Source organism: Pipra filicauda, unplaced genomic scaffold (assembly GCF_003945595.2).
Source record: "Pipra filicauda isolate LSUMZ 115617 unplaced genomic scaffold, ASM394559v2 scaffold226_size1812527_pilon, whole genome shotgun sequence".
Classification (NCBI taxonomy): Eukaryota; Metazoa; Chordata; class Aves; order Passeriformes; family Pipridae; genus Pipra; species Pipra filicauda.
This window is the reverse complement of record NW_024104339.1, coordinates 1,365,635-1,388,550: the sequence shown is the minus strand read 5'-3', so window position 1 is coordinate 1,388,550 and position 22,916 is coordinate 1,365,635. Positions and strand designations below refer to the sequence as shown.

The window sequence follows — 22,916 nt, the reverse complement described above, 5'->3', positions numbered from 1 at the left end:
CTGGCAGCGGTGCCTCACCTGCACAGGCAGCTGCTGGCTTTGGCCAAACAGGTTTTATCAAACCAGCTCCAGAGTTGACCTGGAGACTGCTGAGGCTGCACACAGACTGGTGGCTGAAACCAGGAAGGGATGGATCATGACCACATAGGGAGTTGTTCAAGATGAGGTGGTCACTGATGCTTTGCTTCCCTCGGTGAAAATGTCTCCTTTTGCTTAAAGGGGTGTTTCCATGTCCAGTGGTGCTGAGGTGCTTTGTGTGGGAAGGTGATTCTGCCATCCAGACACCCTCTGGGAATGACAGCACCAAAGCACAGCAAAGCCAGGAGGCCTCCCAGTCCAGCCCGATCGCCAGCAGCAAAGAAATGATGGGTGATGTGGAAGTTGTGGGTCAGGTTTTGGAGTGAGTTCAGCTGCCCCTGGAAGCAGGGAACCCTCCCTGGCTTTCTGGGAAAGCTGCTGAGCATCACAGCCTGGGAGAGATTCAGCCCTGTGTAATTCTGACAGAGAAGTGCAAGCGAGAGGGCAGCTGGTGGGTGTGCAGAGCCCAGAGCAGGAGCACCATCTGCCCAACTCCCTGGATAGGAGGCAAACTCTCCCTCTCCAAGAGCCAGTGCCTGTGGGAGAGGCTGCTGGGAGACGCTGGGTGATGATGGGTTTCCTCTCTGGGGTCCACAGTGAGCTGTGCTTACCCTCTGCCCAGTCTGTCACAGGTTTTCCACCTCCACGGGTCTGGCATCCTTCATCCCCCTGTAGTGCCACCCCCTGGGCTCCACAGGTCAACTTCCAACTCAGCCACGCAGGAGGGTAAGTGACAGGTCTGGAGTGGGCGTGCAGGGCTCTACGCTGGAGCCACTTGGGTGAGATGCTCATCTGCCAACAAACTCAACAGTTTATTTATTTTGAAGGAAACTCTGCAGCTTGGAGCTCAACCTGTGCCCTACCCAAATTTCCCCGTGCGTCTGGTGCGAAGGACGAAGTAGCTCTGGTCCCTCCTGCAAGCAGCTGGCAAAGCCATCCCTGCATCGAGGTGAGTCAGTGCTCAGCATCCCATCACCCTGCAGTTGGTTGAGTGGCTCCTCTCCTCACCAGGGAGCAATGCCACGTGGGATGAGTCATGTAGAAAATGGGTTTATATCCAGATGCTGCAGGGAAACTAATTTTGATTTAACAAGCAGGCAAGAATGAGGTATCTTGAGTTTTTATTTCAATCCTACTCCACAGGAAACAATATTCACTAGCGTTATCTTCCTTATACTTGTTTGTATTTGACCCAATACTGTGTTAAATATAAAATACTGATTGAACAAGGGTGGATGGTGAAAAACATGAGATGCTAAAAAGTTGCCTCAAGCCCTCCTCCACAGACATCCTGAATGTTGAGAGTCACTTAAAATTAGTATAAAATAGGAGGACAATCTGATAACTTGCTCTGTGCCCTCCCCCCAATCCTGCTTTGCAAGGGGAGGATTTAGGAGCAAGAGGGGGGACTTCTCAATTACAGAGAAGCCCACTCAGCAAATCCAGGTTGAAGGTGGTGATGTCCTAGACGGAGTCCAACCACCCATTCCTGCCCAGGCATCTGTCCTGCCCTGGATTTTCAGCAGGAGACTGAAATGAAGTAGCCCCAGAAAGGTCCTTCTGGCACCTCCCTGTGCCTCAGGAGCCCCTGGAACAGATTTAGAGCCAAAAGCTGCCGATGACAAAATGGTTTCCAAGTTAAATCCCTTGGGATGAAGCCTACAGACAAAACACAATGGTGGTCCTTGGGCATCCTCAGGCCCTGGCAGGGGACGTTTGCCTATGGCTGTTTGCATGGTCTGTCCCCAGGGTGGTTCCCCATGGGTTTAGTGGCGGACGGGGAGGAGGGCCAGGCACCCTGAGCCACAGTTGTCACTGTGGCCCACAGTGGGTCTGGGAATCCATTCCCCCAGACTCAGTGAAAATTGAAGCACGTGTTTGTGAAGCACTGGCTGTCCTCCAAGTGCTTCACGGGGTCCTCACATGAGCCCTGTGAGGTAGGTTGGTGTCTTCACCCCCATTTTACAGATGGTGAGACTGAGGCACAGAGAAGGGTAATGACTTGTCAGACAGAAAATATGGCATCTCCCATTCTGGGACCTTTATATCCTGCTATTCCAACCCCAGATATGCTCCATCAACTGCTGGTTACTCACAGCTTGTCCTTCTCCACCCCTCCATCTGTGGTAGGTGACAGAGCAAGGGCTGGGACCTGGGGGACCAGGAGAGGCAGCAGCAGAGCCTGGGCTCACATGAGCTTGTTCATCCTATATCCCTAAGACCACTTGTCACCCCAAGGGGAAACCTCAGCCCAAAGGCTGCTTTGGGGTGCCCTGGGCAGAGACCCCCAGCAGCCCCATGCCACGCTGGGGTGCTGGGCACAGCACCCAGAGCCCCTTATAGGAAGCGAAAACCCACTGGATTTTTTTGCTGACCTGGTGACCAGAGCATCAGGAGGGGATGAATATCCAGATGTTTCCTCTTTGGTAATCTGCTGCAAAGTGGCACAGCCCTGCAGAGCTAGTCCCAGGGCACTGCAGGCTGGGGAGGCCTCAGCTCTGTGGGAGGTGGGGCAGAGCTGGGAGCTCAGCTCCTCAGCATGGAGATGGAGAAACGGGAGATGTGGGATGGTGGCCATAAATCTCCTTCGCTTGCCACGTCACACCAAGACCTCTGCAGTTGTGATTAATCGAAGGCCAGAAAGAGATGATGGGAAATCGATGCCTTCAGGGCTAACAGGGAAGGTGCAGGCAGGACTGGGAGCAGATCCCCGCAGGTACCACAGCCAGCACACACCAGACCCTCCTGGCTCCAGCAGCTCTGCCGGTGTGTTTGGGGAGCAACACCTGGTGTGGGTTTGCCATTCCAGCACCATCAAGGCTGCTCCCAACAACCAGATGGATGTTCCATGTCTTGTTATCCTGTGTTAGCACTTTGTGGCCATAGTTAGGCATTTAAAAATGGAGCATCACTAGGATCTCCCTGTCCCAGCTCACCTCCAAGCATCATGCGGATGCGTTCCTTCCCTGCAGCGATCCTGGGAATGTCAGAAATCCTCCCAAAAGTGGAATTAAATCTGATGAGCAACAGGCTTATCATCAAAATGGAAGCAGAGAAGGCAGGCAGCCCCATGATCCCAGTCCAAGGAGGTTCACTTCCCTCCCTCAAAGAGAAAGGGAATCCCCTGAAGCAGATGGGCTAGCCCCACTCAGGGGGATGCCAGGAGCTGGATCCCAGCTCTGCTCCGTGCCAAAGGCACACGTGCAGCAGAGCCTGGGAGGGAGCCATGCTTTGGGCTGCCACTGGCACTGAGGCCAAACAGGAAAGCAAAGCACCCCAGGGAGAAAATGTCCGTGGGAGCTCCCAGGGCCCATCTAGAGGATGAACCAAGTTGTGCACTTAATATTGGCTTAGAGAAAGGGTTTCCCGGTGCTCAGAGGCTGGGGCGCCCTGGAAGAGATTCAAGTTTCAATCTCATATAAGGCTTTTTGAGTCTGGACCTTCCTGTCAAGCACTTGGGAGGGAGCAGTTAATGCTGACACGACTTAGGACCACTTAGGAGCCGAGTCTGAGTGGTGCAGGGCTGTCACCATGCCCCTCCTCCACCACTGGGTCTTTCCCCCCATCCTGACACCTCCAGTCCCCTGGGTGGCTCATGCTAAGGACTCCAGTAGCCAAACCCAGGGTGTCACTAGCCACGGGCATTGGGGCCAAGATCCTCACTCCCATGGGATGCTCGAGGCCAGGTGAGTGAGCGAAGAGCCTGGCAAGTCCAGCAGGTGAAGCCCCCTATTACCCACGGCCCCTCAGTCGGTCACTTTGTTATGAAACCTTTGCCTAAAAAAATAGAACAGTTCCCGAGGTTAAAAAAGAAAAATGCTTAAAATCGACCTCCAGGCTCTCCTGTCTGTGCGGGAGGGGCACCAGCAGCTGCTGCCTGCAGGGCCAGGGGGTGGTTTGGGGTGAGCCCACAGTGTAGGCTCCCTCCCCACTCCCCTCCGTGCCCCCGTGTGCCCGTTGGCACAAACAACGTCTTTAAGGCTTCTACCGGGACGTTTTGGTCTCCAGCGCTCCGGGCCGGTAGAGGTACCTCCAGATGGCGTAGTAGTGGATTCCAGCTCCGATGGCCACGAAGAGGTGCCAGATGGCGTGGGCGAAGGGGATGCGGCCATCACTTTTGAAGAACACCATGCCCAGGCAGTAGAAGAAGCCACCAGCCACCAGCTCCGGGAGGCCGTCCCTGTTTGGCTGGGAGCAGACGGGGAGGAAGGGCTCAGTGCGGCCACAGCGTGTCTGCCCTTTCCCCACCACCCCATCAAGACCAGAAGTGTGACCACAGCTGCAGGCAGGATCCTCTCTCTGCCTTCTGCTATCCCCAGCAAGGCAGTGGGGACCCAGCAGTCCAGCTTTTCTGGGAGGATTGGAACCAGATGGTCTTTAAGGTCCTTCCAACCCCAACCATTTTGATTCTGTGACTCTACAATTTCAACTCAACGGAGCCCAGGCAGGAGGTCTGGTGGAGATGCACACGGTGTCTGCTGGGCACCCAAAGCCCTTGCAAAACCAACCCAGCCCACATCATAATGAGGATGGTTTTATCCATCACACAGCTTTGGAGACTGCACCAACCTGCAGGGATTTGTCCCTCGCACTGAGCCCAAGTTCTTCCCAGCAGTAGCTTACCATGGAGAGGATGACCAAGGCGGGGAAGAAGCCCATGATAACGTAGCACACCAGCTCCACCAGCTTGTACCTGCGACCGACAGAGAAGCTGCTTGGAGGCAGGAGCAGAGGAAGGTTGAGTTTTATGCTTATAATGTCCACGGCCAGGCTATAGGAAAAGGGGTGGCGGTGCCATCATGGCAGGTCCCATGTCCTCACGTGTGAGTCACACTGGCACCCTGCTCAGGGGTGATGGACCCCCCACCCTGGCTTGGGAGCTCCAGCTCCGGGCCAGGCACTTGGGGCTTCAGGGAGAAATCAGGGGCCTTTGGCTTTTTATTTGGTGCCACCACGTGGAAGAAGCAACTCATGGCAGCACGTCCCTGCTCCACGTCCCTGGTCCCACATCGCTGCTCCACATCCCTCCTCCACATCCCTCCTCCACATCCCTCCTCCACATCCCTGCTCCCACACACCCACCAGCACGGGGGGTACAGGTACAGGGGGGCCAGGTACAGGTACGGGGGCCAGGTACAGGCACTCACCGCTCATGGAAGAAGAACACATAGACGGTCCCAAAAGACGCCATGATCCAGATGATCCAGCGCATGTGGGAGGCCCAGGGACCCAACTCCCTCAGGTTCAGCCTGCAAGACCCAGGTCTGTGGTGAGTAGGGTCTAGGGCAGCACCCCAGTCTGGGCTAATACAGCAAGGGGACAGGGAAATGCTGCCTGCATCTGATGACTGTCCCACCAAAGGGTCTTCCCAACTTGTAACTTCAACTTACAGAGGTTGGAATCTATAGGATATGAAGGCTTTGTGGAAAGGGGTAGGGTACAGCCTGAAGCAGAACCAAAACCAGAGGGGAAACCCTATCTGTGGGAGCTGGGCTGATTTTCTGCCTTCCAGTGGGGCCAAGAGGTGGCCCCCACCCACCAACAACTCACCAGGGAGCATAGGATGCTGCAATGAAGAAGTAGATCACCATCCTGTCAAACATGTGCAGGCAGTGCTCCACAGTCCTGTGGGATGGACAGACAGACAGGTCACAGCACTGGGGGCCTGCGGACCCTCTCCCCCTCCCCGAGCCCTGAGCAATCAGGGATGGTACCTGAGATGCCTCTTCTTCCAGGAGATGGTGTGGAAGATAGTGGAGACAATGAAGAGGCTGGACAAGCCAAAGCCATAGATCCAGGCTGAAATGGTTTCCCACTGGTCATCAGAGAGGACATAGAGGATGGAGCTGCCAAGGATGCTGGGCAGGATCCAGAACTGGAAGGCAGAAGTAAACCTCCTGTTGACTCTGCATTTCCATCAAGCAGCTACAATACAGTCTCCACTTTTCCTTTTAGGTGGGGTTTGCTTCTGGTCAAAGCCACCACCCATAAGGGGCAGCCTGGCCACCCACATGGGCCAGGCAGGGTCCCTCCCTGTGTGGTGCAGTTCCAAAATAGCTTTTCCAGATGGAGGTAGGGAGGAGGAGGAAGGCACAAGGAGGGTGGCTTCCTCTGAGTCATCTCCCAGGACTCAGAGTGGGAGCTGCCAGCTCCCCAGGGAAGCTCTGATGTGGGGAGAGCTCAGTCCCAGGACTGTGCAGGCAGCCCCAGGGGTACCTGTCACAGTTCCTGCTGTGAAACACTCCATTTTCAGGGAGCTTTGCAAAATACTCCTGCTCCACTGGCTCCTACAGCCAGCTTCCCCAGGGACATGAGGCCACAGTGGGTGAGAGGAAGGGAGATGCCCACCAGATTCCCAGGGCAGAAGGAAGGAGAACATCCCAATCCCTGGGGCACATCTGCCTCATCACAGTCCCAAGGCTCCCAGTGACTGCTCCAGGGCTGAACACAGAGATTTTTGGTGTTCTTTAAGGTTCCTCAGGGGATCCTCGTAGAGATGAGCTCCACCCTCCCTCACCCTGGGGTGGGAACAGGGACTCACTGCGTGGGTGGCACAGTTGGCTGCGTGCTCGTACTCCGTCGGCTGGTACCTGCAGTTGGACGGGACACGGTGATTCATGAACCTGCAGCGAGAACCAGGGAGAGAAACGTGCTCAGGGAGCAGGGCTGGGGGTAAAACCCTCTTGGAGGGGTCTGCACAGGGACACCCCCAGGCTGGGGGGCCTGGAGCCCCTCTGCAGCTCAGCTTTGCTCCAGCTGCCCTGCAGAAGTAGCCCCAGGGCATAGCTTGTCCATCTGGCTGTCCCCAAATGCCAGGACCCCAGGTCTTTCTCATCCACAGCTCAGGCTGAAGCATTTCCCGTGAGCTGCTGTTGCTTGGAGAGCAGAAGGCGGGAGCCAGCTCTGCCTGCTGCTGCAGGCAGCGGTGGGAAGAGCCTCAGCAGTGAAGAGGGCATATGGGGTAGTGGGTGGGCCTGTGGGTCCCCAACCCATCCCGTGGTGACACCCTCATGTCACAGCAGTGTGCTCAGCTCCAACAAGGGTATCCCCATGATGCCTTTGGTTTCTGGGTACCACCTCCATCCACCCCCTGCCCACAGGGCTGCACATCCCAGCACAGATTGCTGTGGGGAGCAACCCTGTTGCTCTCCCTTGGAAACCTGTATCTTTATTTCTGTTTCTCTTAGTCTGAGGTATCAGCTTGCTCTTGGCATTCTCAGGAACGTATTGATTCCCCCTGTTGGATTGGCACACAGTGATAAAAAATAGTGTCAGGCTTGGCTGGTCCATTGCTGGGTATGTAACAGCAAATTAAATGTGCATCCGTGATAATGGGTTGGAGCAAAGCCTCGCTCACCATCCTCTTCTGGCAGGAGCCAGCAGTGGAGGATTAGCAAATGGAATAAGAAGCAGGAAAACAGAGAGGGATCCTTCGCTGGTCCTGAGAATCAGGGGTTTAAAGGCGTTTCCTGCCATGGCTCAGGTCAGGACAGCCGATCTGAGTGGGTGCTGGCAGGGCTGCCCTGCAGGGCCTGGGCTAATTGTTTTCTGACCCTGTTTGCCCCTGGCTCCTGGACCATCTGTGGCGTGTTTCACAGCTGAGTTGTGCCCAGTGAAGGGGCTCAGGGGCTGGCAGGACCTTGCTGCTGGGCACAGGTGACCCCTTGGTCTGGAGTGCTGGGAAAGACAGTAAAAGTCCCCTCTCCCCATCCCTGAGCCACTCATATCTCTGTGGACTCCTCTGCTGTCTCCTGCCTGCTTGGTCCCACTGCCAGAGCCACTTGCTGTTGCCTGTTAAAAGTGAGTCAGGATGGATTAAATAGCTCAGATGACAAGGATTTTTGGGGGGAGTGTGGCCAGAACAGGCCCGGGTGTGTGAGGGTCTCCCCAACAGGTGACAGTGACAACCCACACAGGGACTCTGTCCCCAGCCCCTGCCTTGCCTGCTGACAGACCCTGGCACTTCAGGAAGATTCCGTGATCATCATCACCAAAAAATGTCTGGAATTAGCAGGAGGAATGGAGGGGCCACGCTCCCACTACTCTGCAAACCGAGGACCCGCGCTGGGTAAATCAAGGCTCAGCAAGGCTGCCCTGCCCGGGGAGCAGCTGGTATCCCTGGGCACATGGTAGTGCCCAGAGTGCTGTCACCTCCATCCCAGGGCACACCAGGGATGCCCTCCCCATCCCAGTGCTCCAGCCAGGAGTGCTGGCAGAGCTCCCCACGCTGGAGCCATGTGCCTCTGGCAGAAGGACCTTACTGTCCCAGGCGTTGCCAGGAGACTGTCCCCAGCTCCCCTTCACTGTCTGCTTCCCTTTCTTTTCCCTTTTAATAATAAGAAGGAGGGGGGAAGGGGAGGAGGCCAGACATCCCAGATGACGTCACAGTTGCTGAGGAAACATGTTCAAGGCCTTCTCCTTGATTTTATTTATTTTAACAAAGCCTGCACCGTCCCCCCTCCATTCTGGCGATGATGTTCAGAGCAGTAAGGGGGAGCAGTAGCAGGGCCCGTTCCCACAGCCCCCTCCCCTGGGTTGAGGGGCACCCAGACCCTTTGGGAAGGAAACCCTGGGATGCAAATATCCTGCCTAGCCCTGGTACAGGGATGGAGAGGCCAAGAAGGGCTACCCTGTCCGTCCCCATGGAATGGGGCTGAAGTAAACACTTCCTTTTCCAGGAGGGAGAAATAGCCTTGAGGAGGAACTTTTTTTGACCTAGGGAGAGATTGCTCTTGTTTTCCTGCGCTGCTTTCTAGTAACATCTTCCTGTGGAGGATGGGATACAGAGCATCATGGATGTGGGACCTGTCTGCACAGTGCTGGGCCAGCTGGACACAGTGGGGCCCTCCTGCAGCAGCCAGCATTGCATTTTGGGGCTACTTTGGCACATTTTTGTGGTCCTCTCTGCTCTGTAGAAATGGGAGCAGCTGATGCTTGCCCATCTCCTGGCAGGACAGGATGAGTCCCTGGCTGCCCTGCAGCACCTTGCTCCCCAGAGGTGCAGAGGCCATTTCCTCCCCTTCTCTCTCCTGGGACTTTGTCTATCTCTCAGACCATCCCAGGTGCCAAGCATCCATCCAGCTCATGTCATCCCTGTGCACACTGGCATGGGTGTAGGGCAGGGCACTGGGACCCCTCCATCATTCCTAGCATGTAGATAGTTGCCATACCAGTGCACAAAACCAGCCTCAAACCACAGCTCCAGCCTGGACAGACAGATGGATATGTTTGGAGAGGGCACCTGTGAGTCTCATTAGAGCTGATGAAATCCCAGAGAGCCCCAGGAGCAGCCTGCTGTGTGTTTCCCACCCCAGCTCTGCTTGACTGGGCTTGGGAAAGGGGGAATTGCTGGCAGCCAGGCAGAGCTCCGGGGTTTTACAGTGACGGAAAATAAAGAGATGAGAAACACCTCTCCAAACTTAGATCTGATCCCTGCAGCAAGTGTTCTGCCTGGCTGGGTGAACCCACAGCCATCACCAGCTCCGTGTCATTGCAGCCACAGGCTTGGGGACAGCCTGGTAGTGTCCCTGGGGTGGGAGGAGATGGGAGAGACTTGGCCCCAACAGCCACAACACCAGCAAAGCCACGGAGATGCGGCTCCATCGACGCTGTGATCATACAACAGCTGGGGGCTTCAGTGCCTTTTAGCAGGTGATTTAGGAAGGCAAAGTCCAAAAGACACAGAGAAGTTCAAAGCCTCCTGCACGGCAGGAGCACCAGCGTGTTCATTTCCAGGGATGGTGCGTGGGAAGCAGAGAACCGAAGGGTTCCCAGGCACCTTTTCCTCCTGGTGCTGTTCCTGGCAGACTCTCCACAACTGGCTATATGAAGATGGGGGGCTGCTGGGGGTCTGAGCAGGGGTTATTCACAGCAGCCCCGAGGTTTTTGCCTGCCCTGTTTGTGCCTTGCTTCCCCCTGGCCCCTTTCCCAGGGAGGGAGACTGAAAAGGGCCAGTGCAGCAGGCTCCGGCCAGGGAAACAAAGAGCCCCTTGTCCCTGGCAGCCGGGGCAAAGTGCAGAGCTGGCTTCCTAGGCCTGTTCCTTTCTCCTTCTCTTTCTCCCACTCTGTTTTTTTGTGGCTTCAGGGGGTTTTTACAGAGTTTTTAAAAGACTTTTATCCAAGAACAAAATTCCAACCTCAAAAATCATGGAGATCTGCCTGGCTCTTGCTTTGCCAGGGTGGGAAGAGGAAGGTAAAAAGGGGATTAAGTTAAATTATTCCTCAGGAGGGCTCATGTGGGAGCATCTGAGCTCTCCTGAGGGCACTAAGAGAACCTGTATCAACCACTCCATGGTGACCACACACTCCCAGAAGCAGAGCCATGGAATACTTTTCAGGAAAGCTGTCCTTTGCGCACATGGGGGGAAGACTTCTGATGGAGACCCAGGCCAGGCTGCAATTTAGGAGAGATGGGGTTTAGCCCTGCCTTTGACACTGAGCATCTGGCTGGTCTCTGCCACATCACTTCATGTCCCTCTCACTCCCCCTTTCCCCCTCTCCAAGTGAGGATAATAATACTGACATCCTTTAGGAGAGCCAGTGGACAGATAATGTGAGGAGGGTGTAAAAATCACCACTAAAATATGGATGGGGAGGGTGAGCTGGGCTGCCACTGGGCAGCTCATCCCTGTCCTTGGAATGAGCCAGTCCAACACCTATCACCCCCAACCCTGCTATACATCAGGCTGTACTTGTGGCTGTGTCTATGGACTGTGGACTCAGTGACACAGGGACAAAGGAGCAGTCAGCAAGTCCAAGGTTATCCCAGGTGATATGCATCTCCCCAGACCAGCTCACATCTACAGGTTTCACCTGCAAATGGCTTATAAAAGGGCTCAGCTTGGTCAGGATCTGGCCTGATGCCTTTGGAGGTGGGATGCTGGTTTGCTCTGCATCCACCATCCTGACCGAGGAGCTGGTGCTCTTCCAGGCTGTGTTCCCTGCTGGACAGCTCGTGGGATCTGGCTACAAAAGGAGAAGATTTCTCCTTCTTCTTATGACTGGATGTCACAGCTGCTTTTAGAGCAACAGAAGAGGATCTTGATGATGGTCAGAGAGGAAGGATGGAGGAAGCACTTGCTGGATGATGTGGTGGTAAGTCCTGCTTGGGCCCTTTGAGCTGCCCCTTGGTAGAACAAGTGTGGTAGTGCCTGAGGTGACAGTGGTGAAGCAGATGTGTTCCTGTAGGGCAGACTGGCTTCAGACTCTTGAGTATAAGGGCTAGCTTTGCCCTGATGAGCCCAGAGGCTGCACACCCAGCTCAGATGCCAGGGCTTGGTCCTGAGGCTCATGCTCACATGTGAGCTGCTGCAGTGGCTTCCCCGCAAGCTGGGGCTTGGTATGTGCTCTGCCTCTGACCCCTAATCTGGTAATGCTCCAGCTGCATCCCTGGTAAGAGGCTTCATCCCCTTGAGCTCCTCTGTGGTTTGTAATTAGCTCAGTCTCAGAGGGTTGAGTGTGATGGTGCGGAGCCTGATGGCTGCTTATGTATGGAACAAAATCACAGGATTCAGGAGACTGAGTAGGACACCAGGGATTTATACCCATGACCCCCCTTGAGTCCAGGCCATCAATTCCGCAGTTTGGGAACATGGGAAAAGCTCAGGAGCCGTTACCTCTTAACCTGTGGCTTTAGCTCCCAGTGCAGAGCCCCCAGACTCTGCTGCTTTATCCAGCCCAGGAGCACTTGAGAAATCCTGCTTTTCCTTCCTACCCATTGGCATGGCAGCATTTGCCACTGGGAAGCAGAAATGCAAAGGCTGGTGCTGCCCAGCACTGCCATCTGCAGAGCCACCCACGCGGGCATGTGCACGGCTGCGTGGCACCCCGTTAAGAGCTGAAACCTCTATTCCATGCCCATTCCTCGGTTCCTGCATGCTCCTACGCAAACATATGGTGCTCCTGGTTTGGAAAGCTTAGCTGTGCATGCTGGAAGCTTGTGGGTCAGCCCCTTGGACCAGGGGAGATGGGGGAGCTGGGACAAGCCTGTCCATGGGCTGCTTCTCTGACTCGGGCCCATCCCAGGTGAGAAAGGGCAAGAGGGATGGATGGATGGAGCAAGACAGTGAAGTGTTTTCTTTTGTACTTCTTCCTGGCATCATGTAAAGAACTGGCAGCTTGGGTAGGGAGCAGGAAACGAAAGGCTTTTCATATAAACCAGCATTTCTCAATCTTTCTTATGGGTAAATTAGCAGATCACCAGATTTCTGGAGTAACCCACCCAGATGCCCCTGGTGCAAGACTTGCTTCCACAGCGTGAGTCAAAACAGGCAGCAGATTGAATAGTCATTCATCACCTCTGATTACTCCCCCCCCAATTTTGCTCATTCCTAGCACTCTGACATGTACTAACACCTTGGACTGGCCATAGACCCTCCCAGACACAACCTCCATGCCCTGAGGAACGCTGAACAAGTGCTGCTGCTTAGAGATGCTCCTGGACAGGGACTGTGTGCTCAGCCATGTCCATGCTGTACCTGGCTCTGAGCCACAGGCACAGATGTCCCCCCTGAAGGGACAGAGAAGGCAACCCCCTGACATATCCTGCATGAGGGGGTGCATGAGAGGCTGAGAAAGGCAGGAGGGAATATGCTGCTATTCCCCTGACCACACCAAGGGTATACAGCATTGCTCTTCCTTGCTCCTCATCCCAGCAGGGACAAGCACAGGAGGCTCCAAGCCAGGCTAGATGAAATGACCATTTCTACACCCATGAGAGCACATATACACCTAGTAGGGCTAGGTTGGTGGTGGAGACTCAGCAGGTAATTCCCAACAGGGTCATAGCTGCCCATATTCCCATCCTCTGTGCAGGGATATTTATTTTTCTCCCTGGCAGGCTCTCTGCTCTGTATGTATATGGTATCTCTAACTCTTCCAGGGCAACTCATGACCCTGCAACCACAGCAGAGCTGTTTGTTTATTCACAACAGATGGGATTGGTGAGTGTTTCCCAAATTACTTTCTGAGCTGGGACTTCTTGTTTCATTTGGTACTCATGAGACCTCCAACAACAGCTGATTAGTCACAAAATTACTCTGATGTCCCAGGTGTTTTGTGAATGTTAGGAGGGCTGTGTCCAGAACTGAAAATCCTCTATTATTCATTAATTGCTTGTTTGGAAAGTCACTGTGCCTGTTCCTTGCTGCCTTTCCTTGAGCACAGAAGTTAGTGGGATAAATCCTCCACTGGCTCTGGCTGCAACAGCCCAAGGTGGGCAGGAGTGAGCGTGACCACCAGAACCTGAGCCTGCTGGCAGAGGATTTGGATAGTTTGGGGGCTGGAGCCTTCCCAGCTTCTAACCCTGGCTGTGACTGTGAAATACATGGGCAGGTGACAGCATCCCGTGTCCATAAAGTCTTTCCACAGCATGGCCCGAGAGACACAGCCAGGCTCTCATTTGGGATTCCTGGATGCTGCTCAAGTACAAATCATAGCTGTAAATTATTCAGCAAATGCCTCCGCACAGCGAAGGCACAGAAGGAAAATCATGTATTTCACCAGCCAGGCATGCAGATAGTAAGATTTCCATTAGTATTACTTACAACAGAGTGCAGGGCTGTGTCTAATGCTGTGGCGCCAGCCATGCAGCTCAGCACAGAGAGGAGGGAACTGCTTGCCCTGACCTGATGATCTTTCTCTACATAAAATCCTTTCCTCAGCAGCAGCAAACCTCAACTGTAAACTCCTGTAAACAGGAGCACAGGCCTGGATCCAAATTGTCCTGAAGGTCAGCACTGCTTGGCTCCAGTCGCTGGCATCTGACTCGTACACCAGGAACAGGAATACGATGCCTGTGGTGTCGTGTTATCACGAGAGGTTGCAGTGTATCACAGAGTCCACTGGACTTACACTGCATGAAAATGCTGAGGTTCAGTTGCACCTGGAGAACACCAAGGGAGACCCAAGCTCTGTGTGTTTGGCCATGTCCCCTCTGCCTTGCTCAGCCCCTGCTCTGAGCATCCGTCCGCTCGCAGCACCTCTCTGGGTACTCAACCAACCTCCTTGTGCAGCCGCAGCCAAGCACACCCCAAGAGCGATGAAGTGGATTTAGTTGTGCTCTTTTCCCTTCCTTTCTTTGGGAGTTGTAGTTGGTTGGCACTGCTTTGTCTCGCTGTGGAGCCGGGGGTGTGGGAAGGGAGGAGGAGGGGAGGCAAGCCCCGGAGCAGTCCTGGCAGAGCCCCATTTCTCGCATTCACTGACCTGCTGTGCTGGGCAGTGGCTTGAATTTCCCATGGATTGTGTTGGCTGCCACTTCATGAAGCTGGCCACAGTCAGCTGTGCCAAGGAATCACATCAGGCTGATATCCAACACCAGCTCAAGGAGGGAAAAGATCACCGTGTTTCCCAAGCAGCCAGGAGATTGTCCTTCCCCCAAAAGCACAAGGCATGGGGCTTGGTTTGCCCACGAGTGCCCGTCTCCAGTGTGGTGATCCCCACCTGAGCCTGTCCTGCTGGATCCCCTGACCTTCCCAGAGGAGGGGATGGGGCAGTTTGAGGTGATACCCCATCAAAAACGATGCTCCAAGTATTTGTTGCCTTCCAAATACCCAATTCCAACGATGTGCCCTAGGCATTTAAACCTACACGAGATGACTCCTACCAGTGCTGTCTTAAGAGGGTATCTGGGTCAACCTGGCCCCACAGAGTAACCAACATGGAATTGGTCAGTGACATCAGCTGATCCTGGTTTTCTCTAGGTGTTTTGGGGGCCTGCCCATCTCTTGGAGCAGTTCCTTTTGCATCAAGGGGATCTGCTCAGCTGGGGACAGACTGGCAGGTCTTTCTGGGGCTGGTGGGATGGGGCTGGTGCTTCCACGGTGAGGAGCCCCTGCCTCTTGAGGAGCTTCAAGCTGTGGTATTAATACTGAAAGCGTTTCCCTTCTCACTGCTTCATCCCACACGGGCTGTGGGGGAAGCAGAGCTCTTGGAAAGCATTTCAGCATGTGTGGGAGCAGGCGAGTGCTGCTCATGTTTTCATTGCAAAGCAAATGGGGACCAGATCTTCCCAATGTGGGACCTCTGTCCACGCTGTCAGCCCAGAATTGTTTTCTTTGTGTTTGGTGTCTGAGCACTCCAATGTTTCCTATTCCTGCTGGTTCTCCTCTCCCTCTCTTTCCCAGAGATGCTGGAGGAGTCGATGAATGTCTCCTTGTTCAGCAATTACAGGTGCAGGGAGAAAAAAGGAAGGTCTTTCCAGCTGCCTTTCCCCAAATTTAGAGGATTTGGTTTTGAGCAAGTGTAGAGTTCAGACCTCTGTCCCCTCATGCTGGTGAGGAGGTGGCAGTGCCTATGTTGTGACACAGGGCAGGTGAGGACAAGCCTGGCCCATGAACCTACAGACACCCCCACTGAGCCCACTGCTTCTGGGCTGGGACATTAATGTGGATTTTCCTGGCTGCTCCTCTCTGTGTTACTCTGTGCAGGGCAAGACAAGCAAACAGTAAGATTTAGAGCCTTTTACATGAACGAATCAAATGGTGAACTGCTATCAGTTTGTTAGAATGATTCAGTGCCCTGCAGCTCCCAGCAAACCCCTCTCTGCTGCTCCAGAGATGCTGAAGCTCACCAGATACAGCAGCTCCCTGCTTAATCATGTTTCCTTCCAATTACAGCTCTGGATGGCCAAAGTCTGGGAAGCATTCTGTTTCCCTGCAGGGAGATAGACTCGGCCCCATGGCAGCTACGTGGGCAGGAGACACCAGACCATGTTTATAAAGTGGGCCAAAATGGGGTCAAAGCTGGTGGTGAGGTGGAGGGAGGGTTTGGTTACTGGCTCAGTGTAACCTGACCAATGAGTTTAGTGATGGAGATGGGACTTACACTGATCTGTTGGTCTGAGGGGAACCCAGCAGCATTTCAGTGAGGTGGAAGGCGGAGTGGGGTGGTTGGATAAAGCAGGAGGAGTCACATCTGCTTGCACCCTGTCACTGTGTGCTGTGCTGGCGTCATGGCTGAACTTGGCCTGTCAGGCAGGAGATGGATATCACTTGTCAGGGTGCAGGCTGTGAGCGACAGGGAGAGCCTTGCAGCAACTGCGCTTTTAAACTCCCTTTCCCCACAGTGTCAGTGATGGGAGAGCCTCCCAGACCCCACAGCAGAGCAGAAACCACCAAGTGCCTCATTTATAACCACAATGTGCTCAAATGGCATTGCCTTGCATCCCTGTGACACCACAGTGACAGACCACTCCCTTTGTTTTGTGTATCTCTGCCCCAGCTGTAATGCCCCATCTCCAAAGCCCAGGCAGGAGGGATTTGGGGACACCCTGGTGCCCCTCCAGCCCTGAGTTTTCTCCTGGCAGTTCACAGAAGGCTCCCACATTGATCGCTGCTTTTCATCTCTTTGTTCAAAGCCTGGTGCCTTCACTGCAGCTCTCACACAACAGGTCTTTCATCACCATGCTCTGTTTTATTTATTCCTTTTGGTGGGTGTATTGATGGCCAAGTTTCTCCTTTCTTGGTCCTTGTTCAAAATTAGATAAAACAACATGAAAAATGAAGCTGTTCCAGGCTTTTCCACCATGAGGAAAACTTTCTGATTTTGTTTGTTTGTTTTGTTAAGGCCACAAGCAAGCGTATCATTCTCTGTAAAGGTGTTGCAAGATAGAATCATAGAATTGTTAAGGTTGGACAAGAGCTCTAAGATTGAGTCCAACCATTAACCCAGCACTGTCATGTTCAACACTAAACCACGTTCCCAAGTATCACATCTACATGGGCTTTTGAAAACTTCCAGGGATAGTGATTCAATCACTTCACCAGGCAGCCTGTTCCAAAGCCTGACATCCCTTTTGGTGAAGAAATCCTTCTTAATATCCAACCTAGACTTCTGGTGCAACTTGACCTCATTTCCTCTTGTCCTATTACTTGTTACCTGGGAAAAGAGCCTGACAACCTCCTGTCAGAGAGCTGTAGAGAGCAAGAAGGTTCCCCCTGAGCCTCCTTTCCTGCAGGTTGATCCCCCCAGAGCTCCCTCAGCTGCTCCTCATCAGACTTGTACTCCAGACCCTTCCCCAGCTCCGTTCCCTTCTCTGGACATGCTGCAGCACCTCACTGTCTTTCTTGTAGTGAGGGACCCAAAACTGAACCCAGGATTTGAGATGCTTCTGCTGCCTTGAAAGACATGTGGCACCATAAGGTCCCCTGGCTCCTGCTCACCCCAGTCCCCACCTCAGAGCCCAGCTGAAAGTACATCCCTGGCACGAAGGAAGGAGCAGCTTTAGGGCTTCTTTTGGGATATGCCACAGCAGAGCATTTCTGTGGAGAGCTGGTGTGCACGGGGGGGATGGAGATTAGCCCACTGTTATTTTTAAGCACTAGGCTAAGAGGATCTCTGCAGTGATACGGGAAGTCCTGGGTTAGCATCACGTGCTGGTGACTGCCTTGGGGTGAAAGCCAAGGGATCACCCATCTCCTCCTGCTCCCCATGCAGCCCTGGCACACAGCGAGAGGTGGAGGATACCCTGTGGACCTGATCCTTCCTGTGCCCCACAGCCCTCGCCCTGCACAGGGGCTCTGTCCCTGCAAGGCTCTCTGTAGTGCCTCATCCCCATCTAACAAGTTATCTCTAGAAAGGACCACGACAAGGTTGGAGCATGCTGATTTGGGATAAATCACACAACAGGTTGGCAGATGGGTTCTGCTGAGTGAGACTGAGGGGGGGGGGGGCAGCCCCTGATCTGCTGCCCAGCTCCCAAACAGACTCTGCATCACTGCTTTAGGGCAAAGCTGTGGTTTTCCTCCTGCTCAACTCCATCTCCCCCAGCCCTGTCCTCTGCATGTCAGCTGGGAAGAAAAAGTCTTGAATTCTCTGTTTTCACATGGAGCCTTTACCAGATGTGTTGTGCAGACCTGCTGGGCACCTCCTGCCTCTTCCCCCCAGGCAAAGGTTATCAGGAGGCAGCTACAGCATCAAAATAGTCTTTAAGCAAGTGCCCACATTTCAGGCAGCTTTTGGAGATGCAAGCATGGATTTTCCCCATGGGAGACCGGGAAGGAGAGGAGCTCATGGTTTGAGGCAGTAAGAGGGTGGTCTCCTGTCCTTACCCAGCCCAGGCAAACATTGCCCAGGGATCATCCTGCCCGGTGCAGGCAAGAAACACCATCACCATGTCTTTTCACATAAGTTTTTCTCTGGTGTCTGCCCCTTACAGGGCCACTGGGAGTCTGGCAGTGGCAGCACAGAGCTGAGAGCCCCCAGGAACTGCGCCAGTCCGTGGGACCCTCCGCAGCCAGGGAAACATCCCCACCACAGTCGCTGGGAGCAAAGCCCGTCCTCGGTGCAAAACTGAGCACCCCCAGCAACCCCTGATCCCTGTCTGGCCGTGCAGCCCCCAGCGCTGTGGGATCTGACTCATCCTCGGCCACCCCGCGAGCCAGAGGGCTGCGGGTGGCCCCTGTCCCCGCGTCACCTGCCAGCCGGCTCTTAGAGGCCACATCTGATCCCGCAGCAGCGCACGCGGCCGAGTGCCCTCTGACCCGTGCCCAGCGATCCTCAGGTTTCCCCCGGCACAGGTAACACCGTGAGGTTTCCTAACACACCTGAGCTCTTGAAACGAGTCCCTGCTGCTTGCTGGAAAGCCTCCCTGGGGATTTCAGGGAGGGGGGATGCACCACGGGAGCATCCCATGGGAGCCCCGTTGAGCTCCCAGGTCTGGGCTGGGGGAGCCACCCCGAGGGGGTTCACGTGGGTGCAGTGGGACCCTGGACAGCACTGATCCTTGCAAGGTGGATTTGGAACCAGCGATGGGATCTGTTCTTGCAGGGAGCCGGGTTCCTGGTCCCCCAGCAGCGGGAAAAATCGCAGTGAAGTTAGACCCAGAGAAAGGCAGCAAGGGCTCCCAGGGATGCTCAGAATCTTTCAGGGATGCAGAAAAGCAGCTAGCCAAAAGCCCAGCCTGCACCTGCCTGGGGCTTTGGGGCACTCAGCAGCTTTTGAAGGTCCTTTCGGGCTCCATCCCAGCCGAGCCGAGCCCGGGCAGAGACTGGGGCTGTGCGGGGGCTCCGTGACGACCGGGGGGGGGCTCGGGGATCCCGCACCGACGGATTTACCTGGCGTAGCGCGTCTTCTGGAAATCCAGGACCCGGGACACGAACATCGCGGCGGTGCCATGGAGGTCCCGGGGTGCGGCGGCTGCTCAGCCCCGGGGCGGGGGGAAAGTGCCGCCCGGGGGAACGGCACCAACTCGGCGGGGTCCGGCGGGGCGAGGAGGAGAAGGGGCGGCCGGACCAGCCCAGCCCAGCCCGGCACAGCCCAGCCCGGCTCAGCCCCGGCCCCTCCCGCCCCCCCGGCTGCTCGGGAGAGCGACACGGGGAAAACAAAGGCGACCTCCGGGAGGGGGGAGCCAGCCCCGTTGCCGCCCTCAGATGTGCAAAGAGGAGGAGAAGGAAGAAAAAAGGGGGGCGGGGGGGGATCCCTTCCAACTCTTCGCGGCCACAGCAACCTGCGCGATCTCCCTCCGCCCCCCGGCAGCTTTAAGCACAGCTAAAAATATCCCCCCCCCTCCCCGCCGCCACCCCCGGGGGATCAAATAGCAGCAGATTTGAATTGAAAATGTGATTAAAGCATCGGGGCGGGGGGGAGCGGCGAGTGCCAGCAGCCAGCCCGCTCCCCCCGGCGCCGCTGCCCACGGCCGGGTCCCCCCGAGGGTCCCGGAGCCATCCCTGCCCGCCCCGGGGCAGGGCCATCCCCCGGGAACTGCTTTGTTTGGCTTCGTTCTTATTTATTTGATTTTAATGATTTTCTTTTCCCATTATTTTCCAGAGGCCCCAGCAGGGGTGGGCAGCTCTGCCCCAGCCCCATCGCTGCAGGGTGGCCCTGGGTGGGGACACAACTCCCACCAGCATCCCACCATCCCTCCCTGCTCCGAGAAGGGGGGACAGAGCAGCACGACTGCAAGGCAAGGACTGAAGATCCCAAAATCCTCCCCCCCATCTCCACCATAATCTTTCATCCTCTACATTGCCTAAGGAGGCTCCCACAGGAGGTGACATCCCAATGTACATCTGAGGTTGGGCAGCTCAGAGGGGGGATGTAAAAGGTGATGGGGGCTTGTTTGAGGGCAGATGAGCATCATCCTTGCCCACTCTGTGCCAGAAATCGCAGGCACCTTCAGGCCAGCAGGTAAGGGACAAGAAAGGTGACATAAGGTCAGCAGCAAATGGAGGAGGAGAGTCTTGGTCACCCCAAGTCTTGGTCACAACCTCTCCTTGCTGATGCTGTAGCAACATTGAAGGTAGAACAACTGAAGTTATCTTGACACAAAGGGTTATGCTCGTATGGCCACTTCCATGGGAAATCAAGCACACACACATCTTCCAAAGTCCAAAACAGACCAAAATGAAGGAATCCCTTAATTCAAGGCATGACTTAATCCTGGCACCCTCTGCAACCCCTTCCAAAAGCAGCTAATCCCCCCAGGGGATGCAAAAGAGGTGATGCTGCAGGGGCAGTTGCATTGCGGGGTGTCCCCAACACACACAAAAAGCACCCCAGTTCCCCAGTGCCGGGAGCAGGCAGCGGGTTCAGCCTTTCTGCATGTTTCCCATCATGGATGGAAGACACCAGCGGGGACCAGGCTTTCAACAGCAGGATCCAGGAGGTATGGGGGGGGACAAAATAAACCCCATCTTCAGTAGGACCTTCCGAGTGTATCTGGGACAGCCAAGCCCTGGCTGAGAGCGGCAGGTCCAAGCTGAGATGCAGTGAGATCATCTCCAAAAACCTCTCCCACGCTCTGCCACTTAGCCGGGAAGATTTTTTTCGAATTCCTTCCCCAGCCTTCGAGATGACGAGCTTTGGCAAAGGCTATTTTGTGATGCCTGTGCCCTGCTGTACCTGTTCTCTGGGTCTGAATAGGGAGAGGGAGAGAAAAAGGCGATAAACCACGTCTAACAAAACAACCCCCAGCCCTAAAGCCCCCAGCCCACAGTGGGGGTTGCTGGCAAGGGACACCTGAAGTGAACCATCGGTCCCAAAATAGATCTGCCTCAGAGGGCAAAAGGCAAATTGAATGAAAAATAAGTTACTATTTTTGAAGCCTGAATCCAGTTGTTATGGCAACCAAAGCCTTGAGCATCGTGCTGGGGAATGGCTTCAGCCCCAGCACTGCTTCCAAACCCGGCAGACAGAGAATCACAAGCAGCTGGGGGCTGCTCCCAGGTGGGATGTGCAGAGAGGTCCACACTCAAACCACCCATACCCCACCTCGATGTGTCCCCTCCCTGCATGGCAGCTCTCCTTGTGTACTCTGCCCATGAGCCCACCTTGTTTTTCTTTCCCATCCCTGGTGCTCTCCCCACTTTCTTGCAAAGATCTGAGTAATTGCAATGATACTAAGAAGACATTTCAAGATTCAGGGGTACCTGAATGCAGCGGGGTTTTTTTAATGCCACCAAAACAGGGGGGTCTCACAGAGTTTTCCTTTAGAGGTGGAATGGCTCATGAAGCCCAGGGATGCTTCCTTCCTTCCTGACAATCTCTTCTCTCTGGTGGCCAGTGATGGGACTCAAGGGAATGGCATGAAGCTGTGTCAGGGGAGGTTTAAGTTGGATATCAGGAAAAAGTTCTTCTCCCAGAGGGTAGTTAGGCACTGGAACAGGCTCTCCAGGGAAAAGTGACCATGGCCCCAAGCCTGACAGACCCTAAGAAGTGTTTGGACAACGCTCTCAGGGACATGGGTGTGATCCTTGGCATTGTCCTGTGCAGGGCCAGGAGTTGGACCCAGTGATCCTTGTTGGTCCCTTCCAACTCAGGACATCCTATGATTCTATGCAGGATTCCCACAGCTGGAGACACCTCTGTGTATTGTCTCCCCCTCCCGGCTGGTTCCAGCAGGATCCCAGCTGTGAATGGTGTGAATATCCACACCTTTGGGTGTGATGATGGGGGTTGGGCTCTCCTGGCAGGGCACACTGTAATCCCACCTCCCCAGGAAAGGGCGTTTTCCTGCACATTAAAGTGCTGGAGACAACAAGTAAGAAAAGAGACAACTTGAGATTAAAATCTGCAATTAGCAGGAACAGTCTCTCCAGGAGAAAATAAATTTTGGATGGGTAGAAAGAGTTATGGGACACGTGGATGGGTTGGCAGCAGGTGTAGCAGAGGCAGAGATGAATGTGGGGGACAGTGTGGGGGGCAGCACTGGCTCTGGGTGGCCATGGCAGGGTGGACACAGGGCAGCAGGTGCTGGGGCACAGCCACTCGGGCTTAAGTCATTTGGAGGAGTCTCCTGGCCAGCAGCTGGATGGTGGTTAAATGTGGGGGACCCCAGGGAGTCCCTGATACCTCGGGGGGCTGGTGAGAAAGGAGGCCCCATCACTCCCCACTGCTCCATGTGCATCACTCATGAACCCTCCGGGACAAACTGGCCCCAGAGGCACAAACCAACATTGAGTGGCTCATTTCCCAAGATTCACTCTTTTCCATATGAATTCCTTGGTTTTGATCCCATTTCCAGACATCCCTAGCTCAGTTCTTTTCCTCTTTTTCCTGCAATTTGTGTTCTCTCCTGACAAGCTGCTCCTTGGGTCTGGCAGCCTGCAACTCTGTGGGTCATCTGGTCCAACCTCCCTGCTCAAGCAGGGTCATCCCAGAGCACATGGCACAGGATTGCATCCAGACGGTTCTGGAATATCTCCAGTGAGGCCACAATAAGGCCACTGCCCACAGAGAGCTCCCTGGAAGAGGCTGTGCCAGGAGCAGAGTCACAGAATTATGTTAAGGGCTTGGAATAGACGTTAGAGATCGTCAAATCCCAACCCCCTGCCATGGACATCTCCTGCCTTATCCAGCTTTGAACACTCAGGGATGGGGCATCCACGACCTCCCTGGGCAAC

At 54.8% G+C, this 22,916-nt stretch overlaps 1 protein-coding gene and 1 long non-coding RNA gene across 3 annotated transcripts; one reads left to right on the top strand and one right to left on the bottom strand.

Annotated features, from left to right (window-relative positions):
* Positions 1-247: 247 nt before the first annotated feature.
* Positions 248-11,135, top strand: LOC120323277. Its single transcript, XR_005563584.1, has 3 exons — positions 248-804; positions 906-1,027; positions 11,009-11,135. It is a non-coding gene; the product is annotated as an uncharacterized LOC120323277 (long non-coding RNA).
* On the bottom strand, positions 1,183-19,537 carry MMD2 (monocyte to macrophage differentiation associated 2). 2 transcript variants are annotated; one of them, XM_027713205.2, is made up of 7 exons: positions 19,131-19,537; positions 6,620-6,701; positions 5,793-5,953; positions 5,629-5,703; positions 5,226-5,327; positions 4,702-4,789; positions 1,183-4,266 (listed from the first exon to the last, which is right to left on the bottom strand). In XM_027713205.2, exons 1-7 carry the CDS (start codon positions 19,175-19,177, stop codon positions 4,063-4,065), a joined length of 759 nt encoding a protein of 252 aa, XP_027569006.1. In that variant the 5' UTR covers positions 19,178-19,537; the 3' UTR covers positions 1,183-4,062. The 2 variants fall into 2 exon arrangements, with proteins under 2 accessions (XP_027569006.1, XP_027569007.1); XM_027713206.2 differs by having other exon boundaries at positions 4,702-4,771; positions 19,131-19,533.
* Between the last annotated feature and the right edge of the window lie 3,379 nt (positions 19,538-22,916).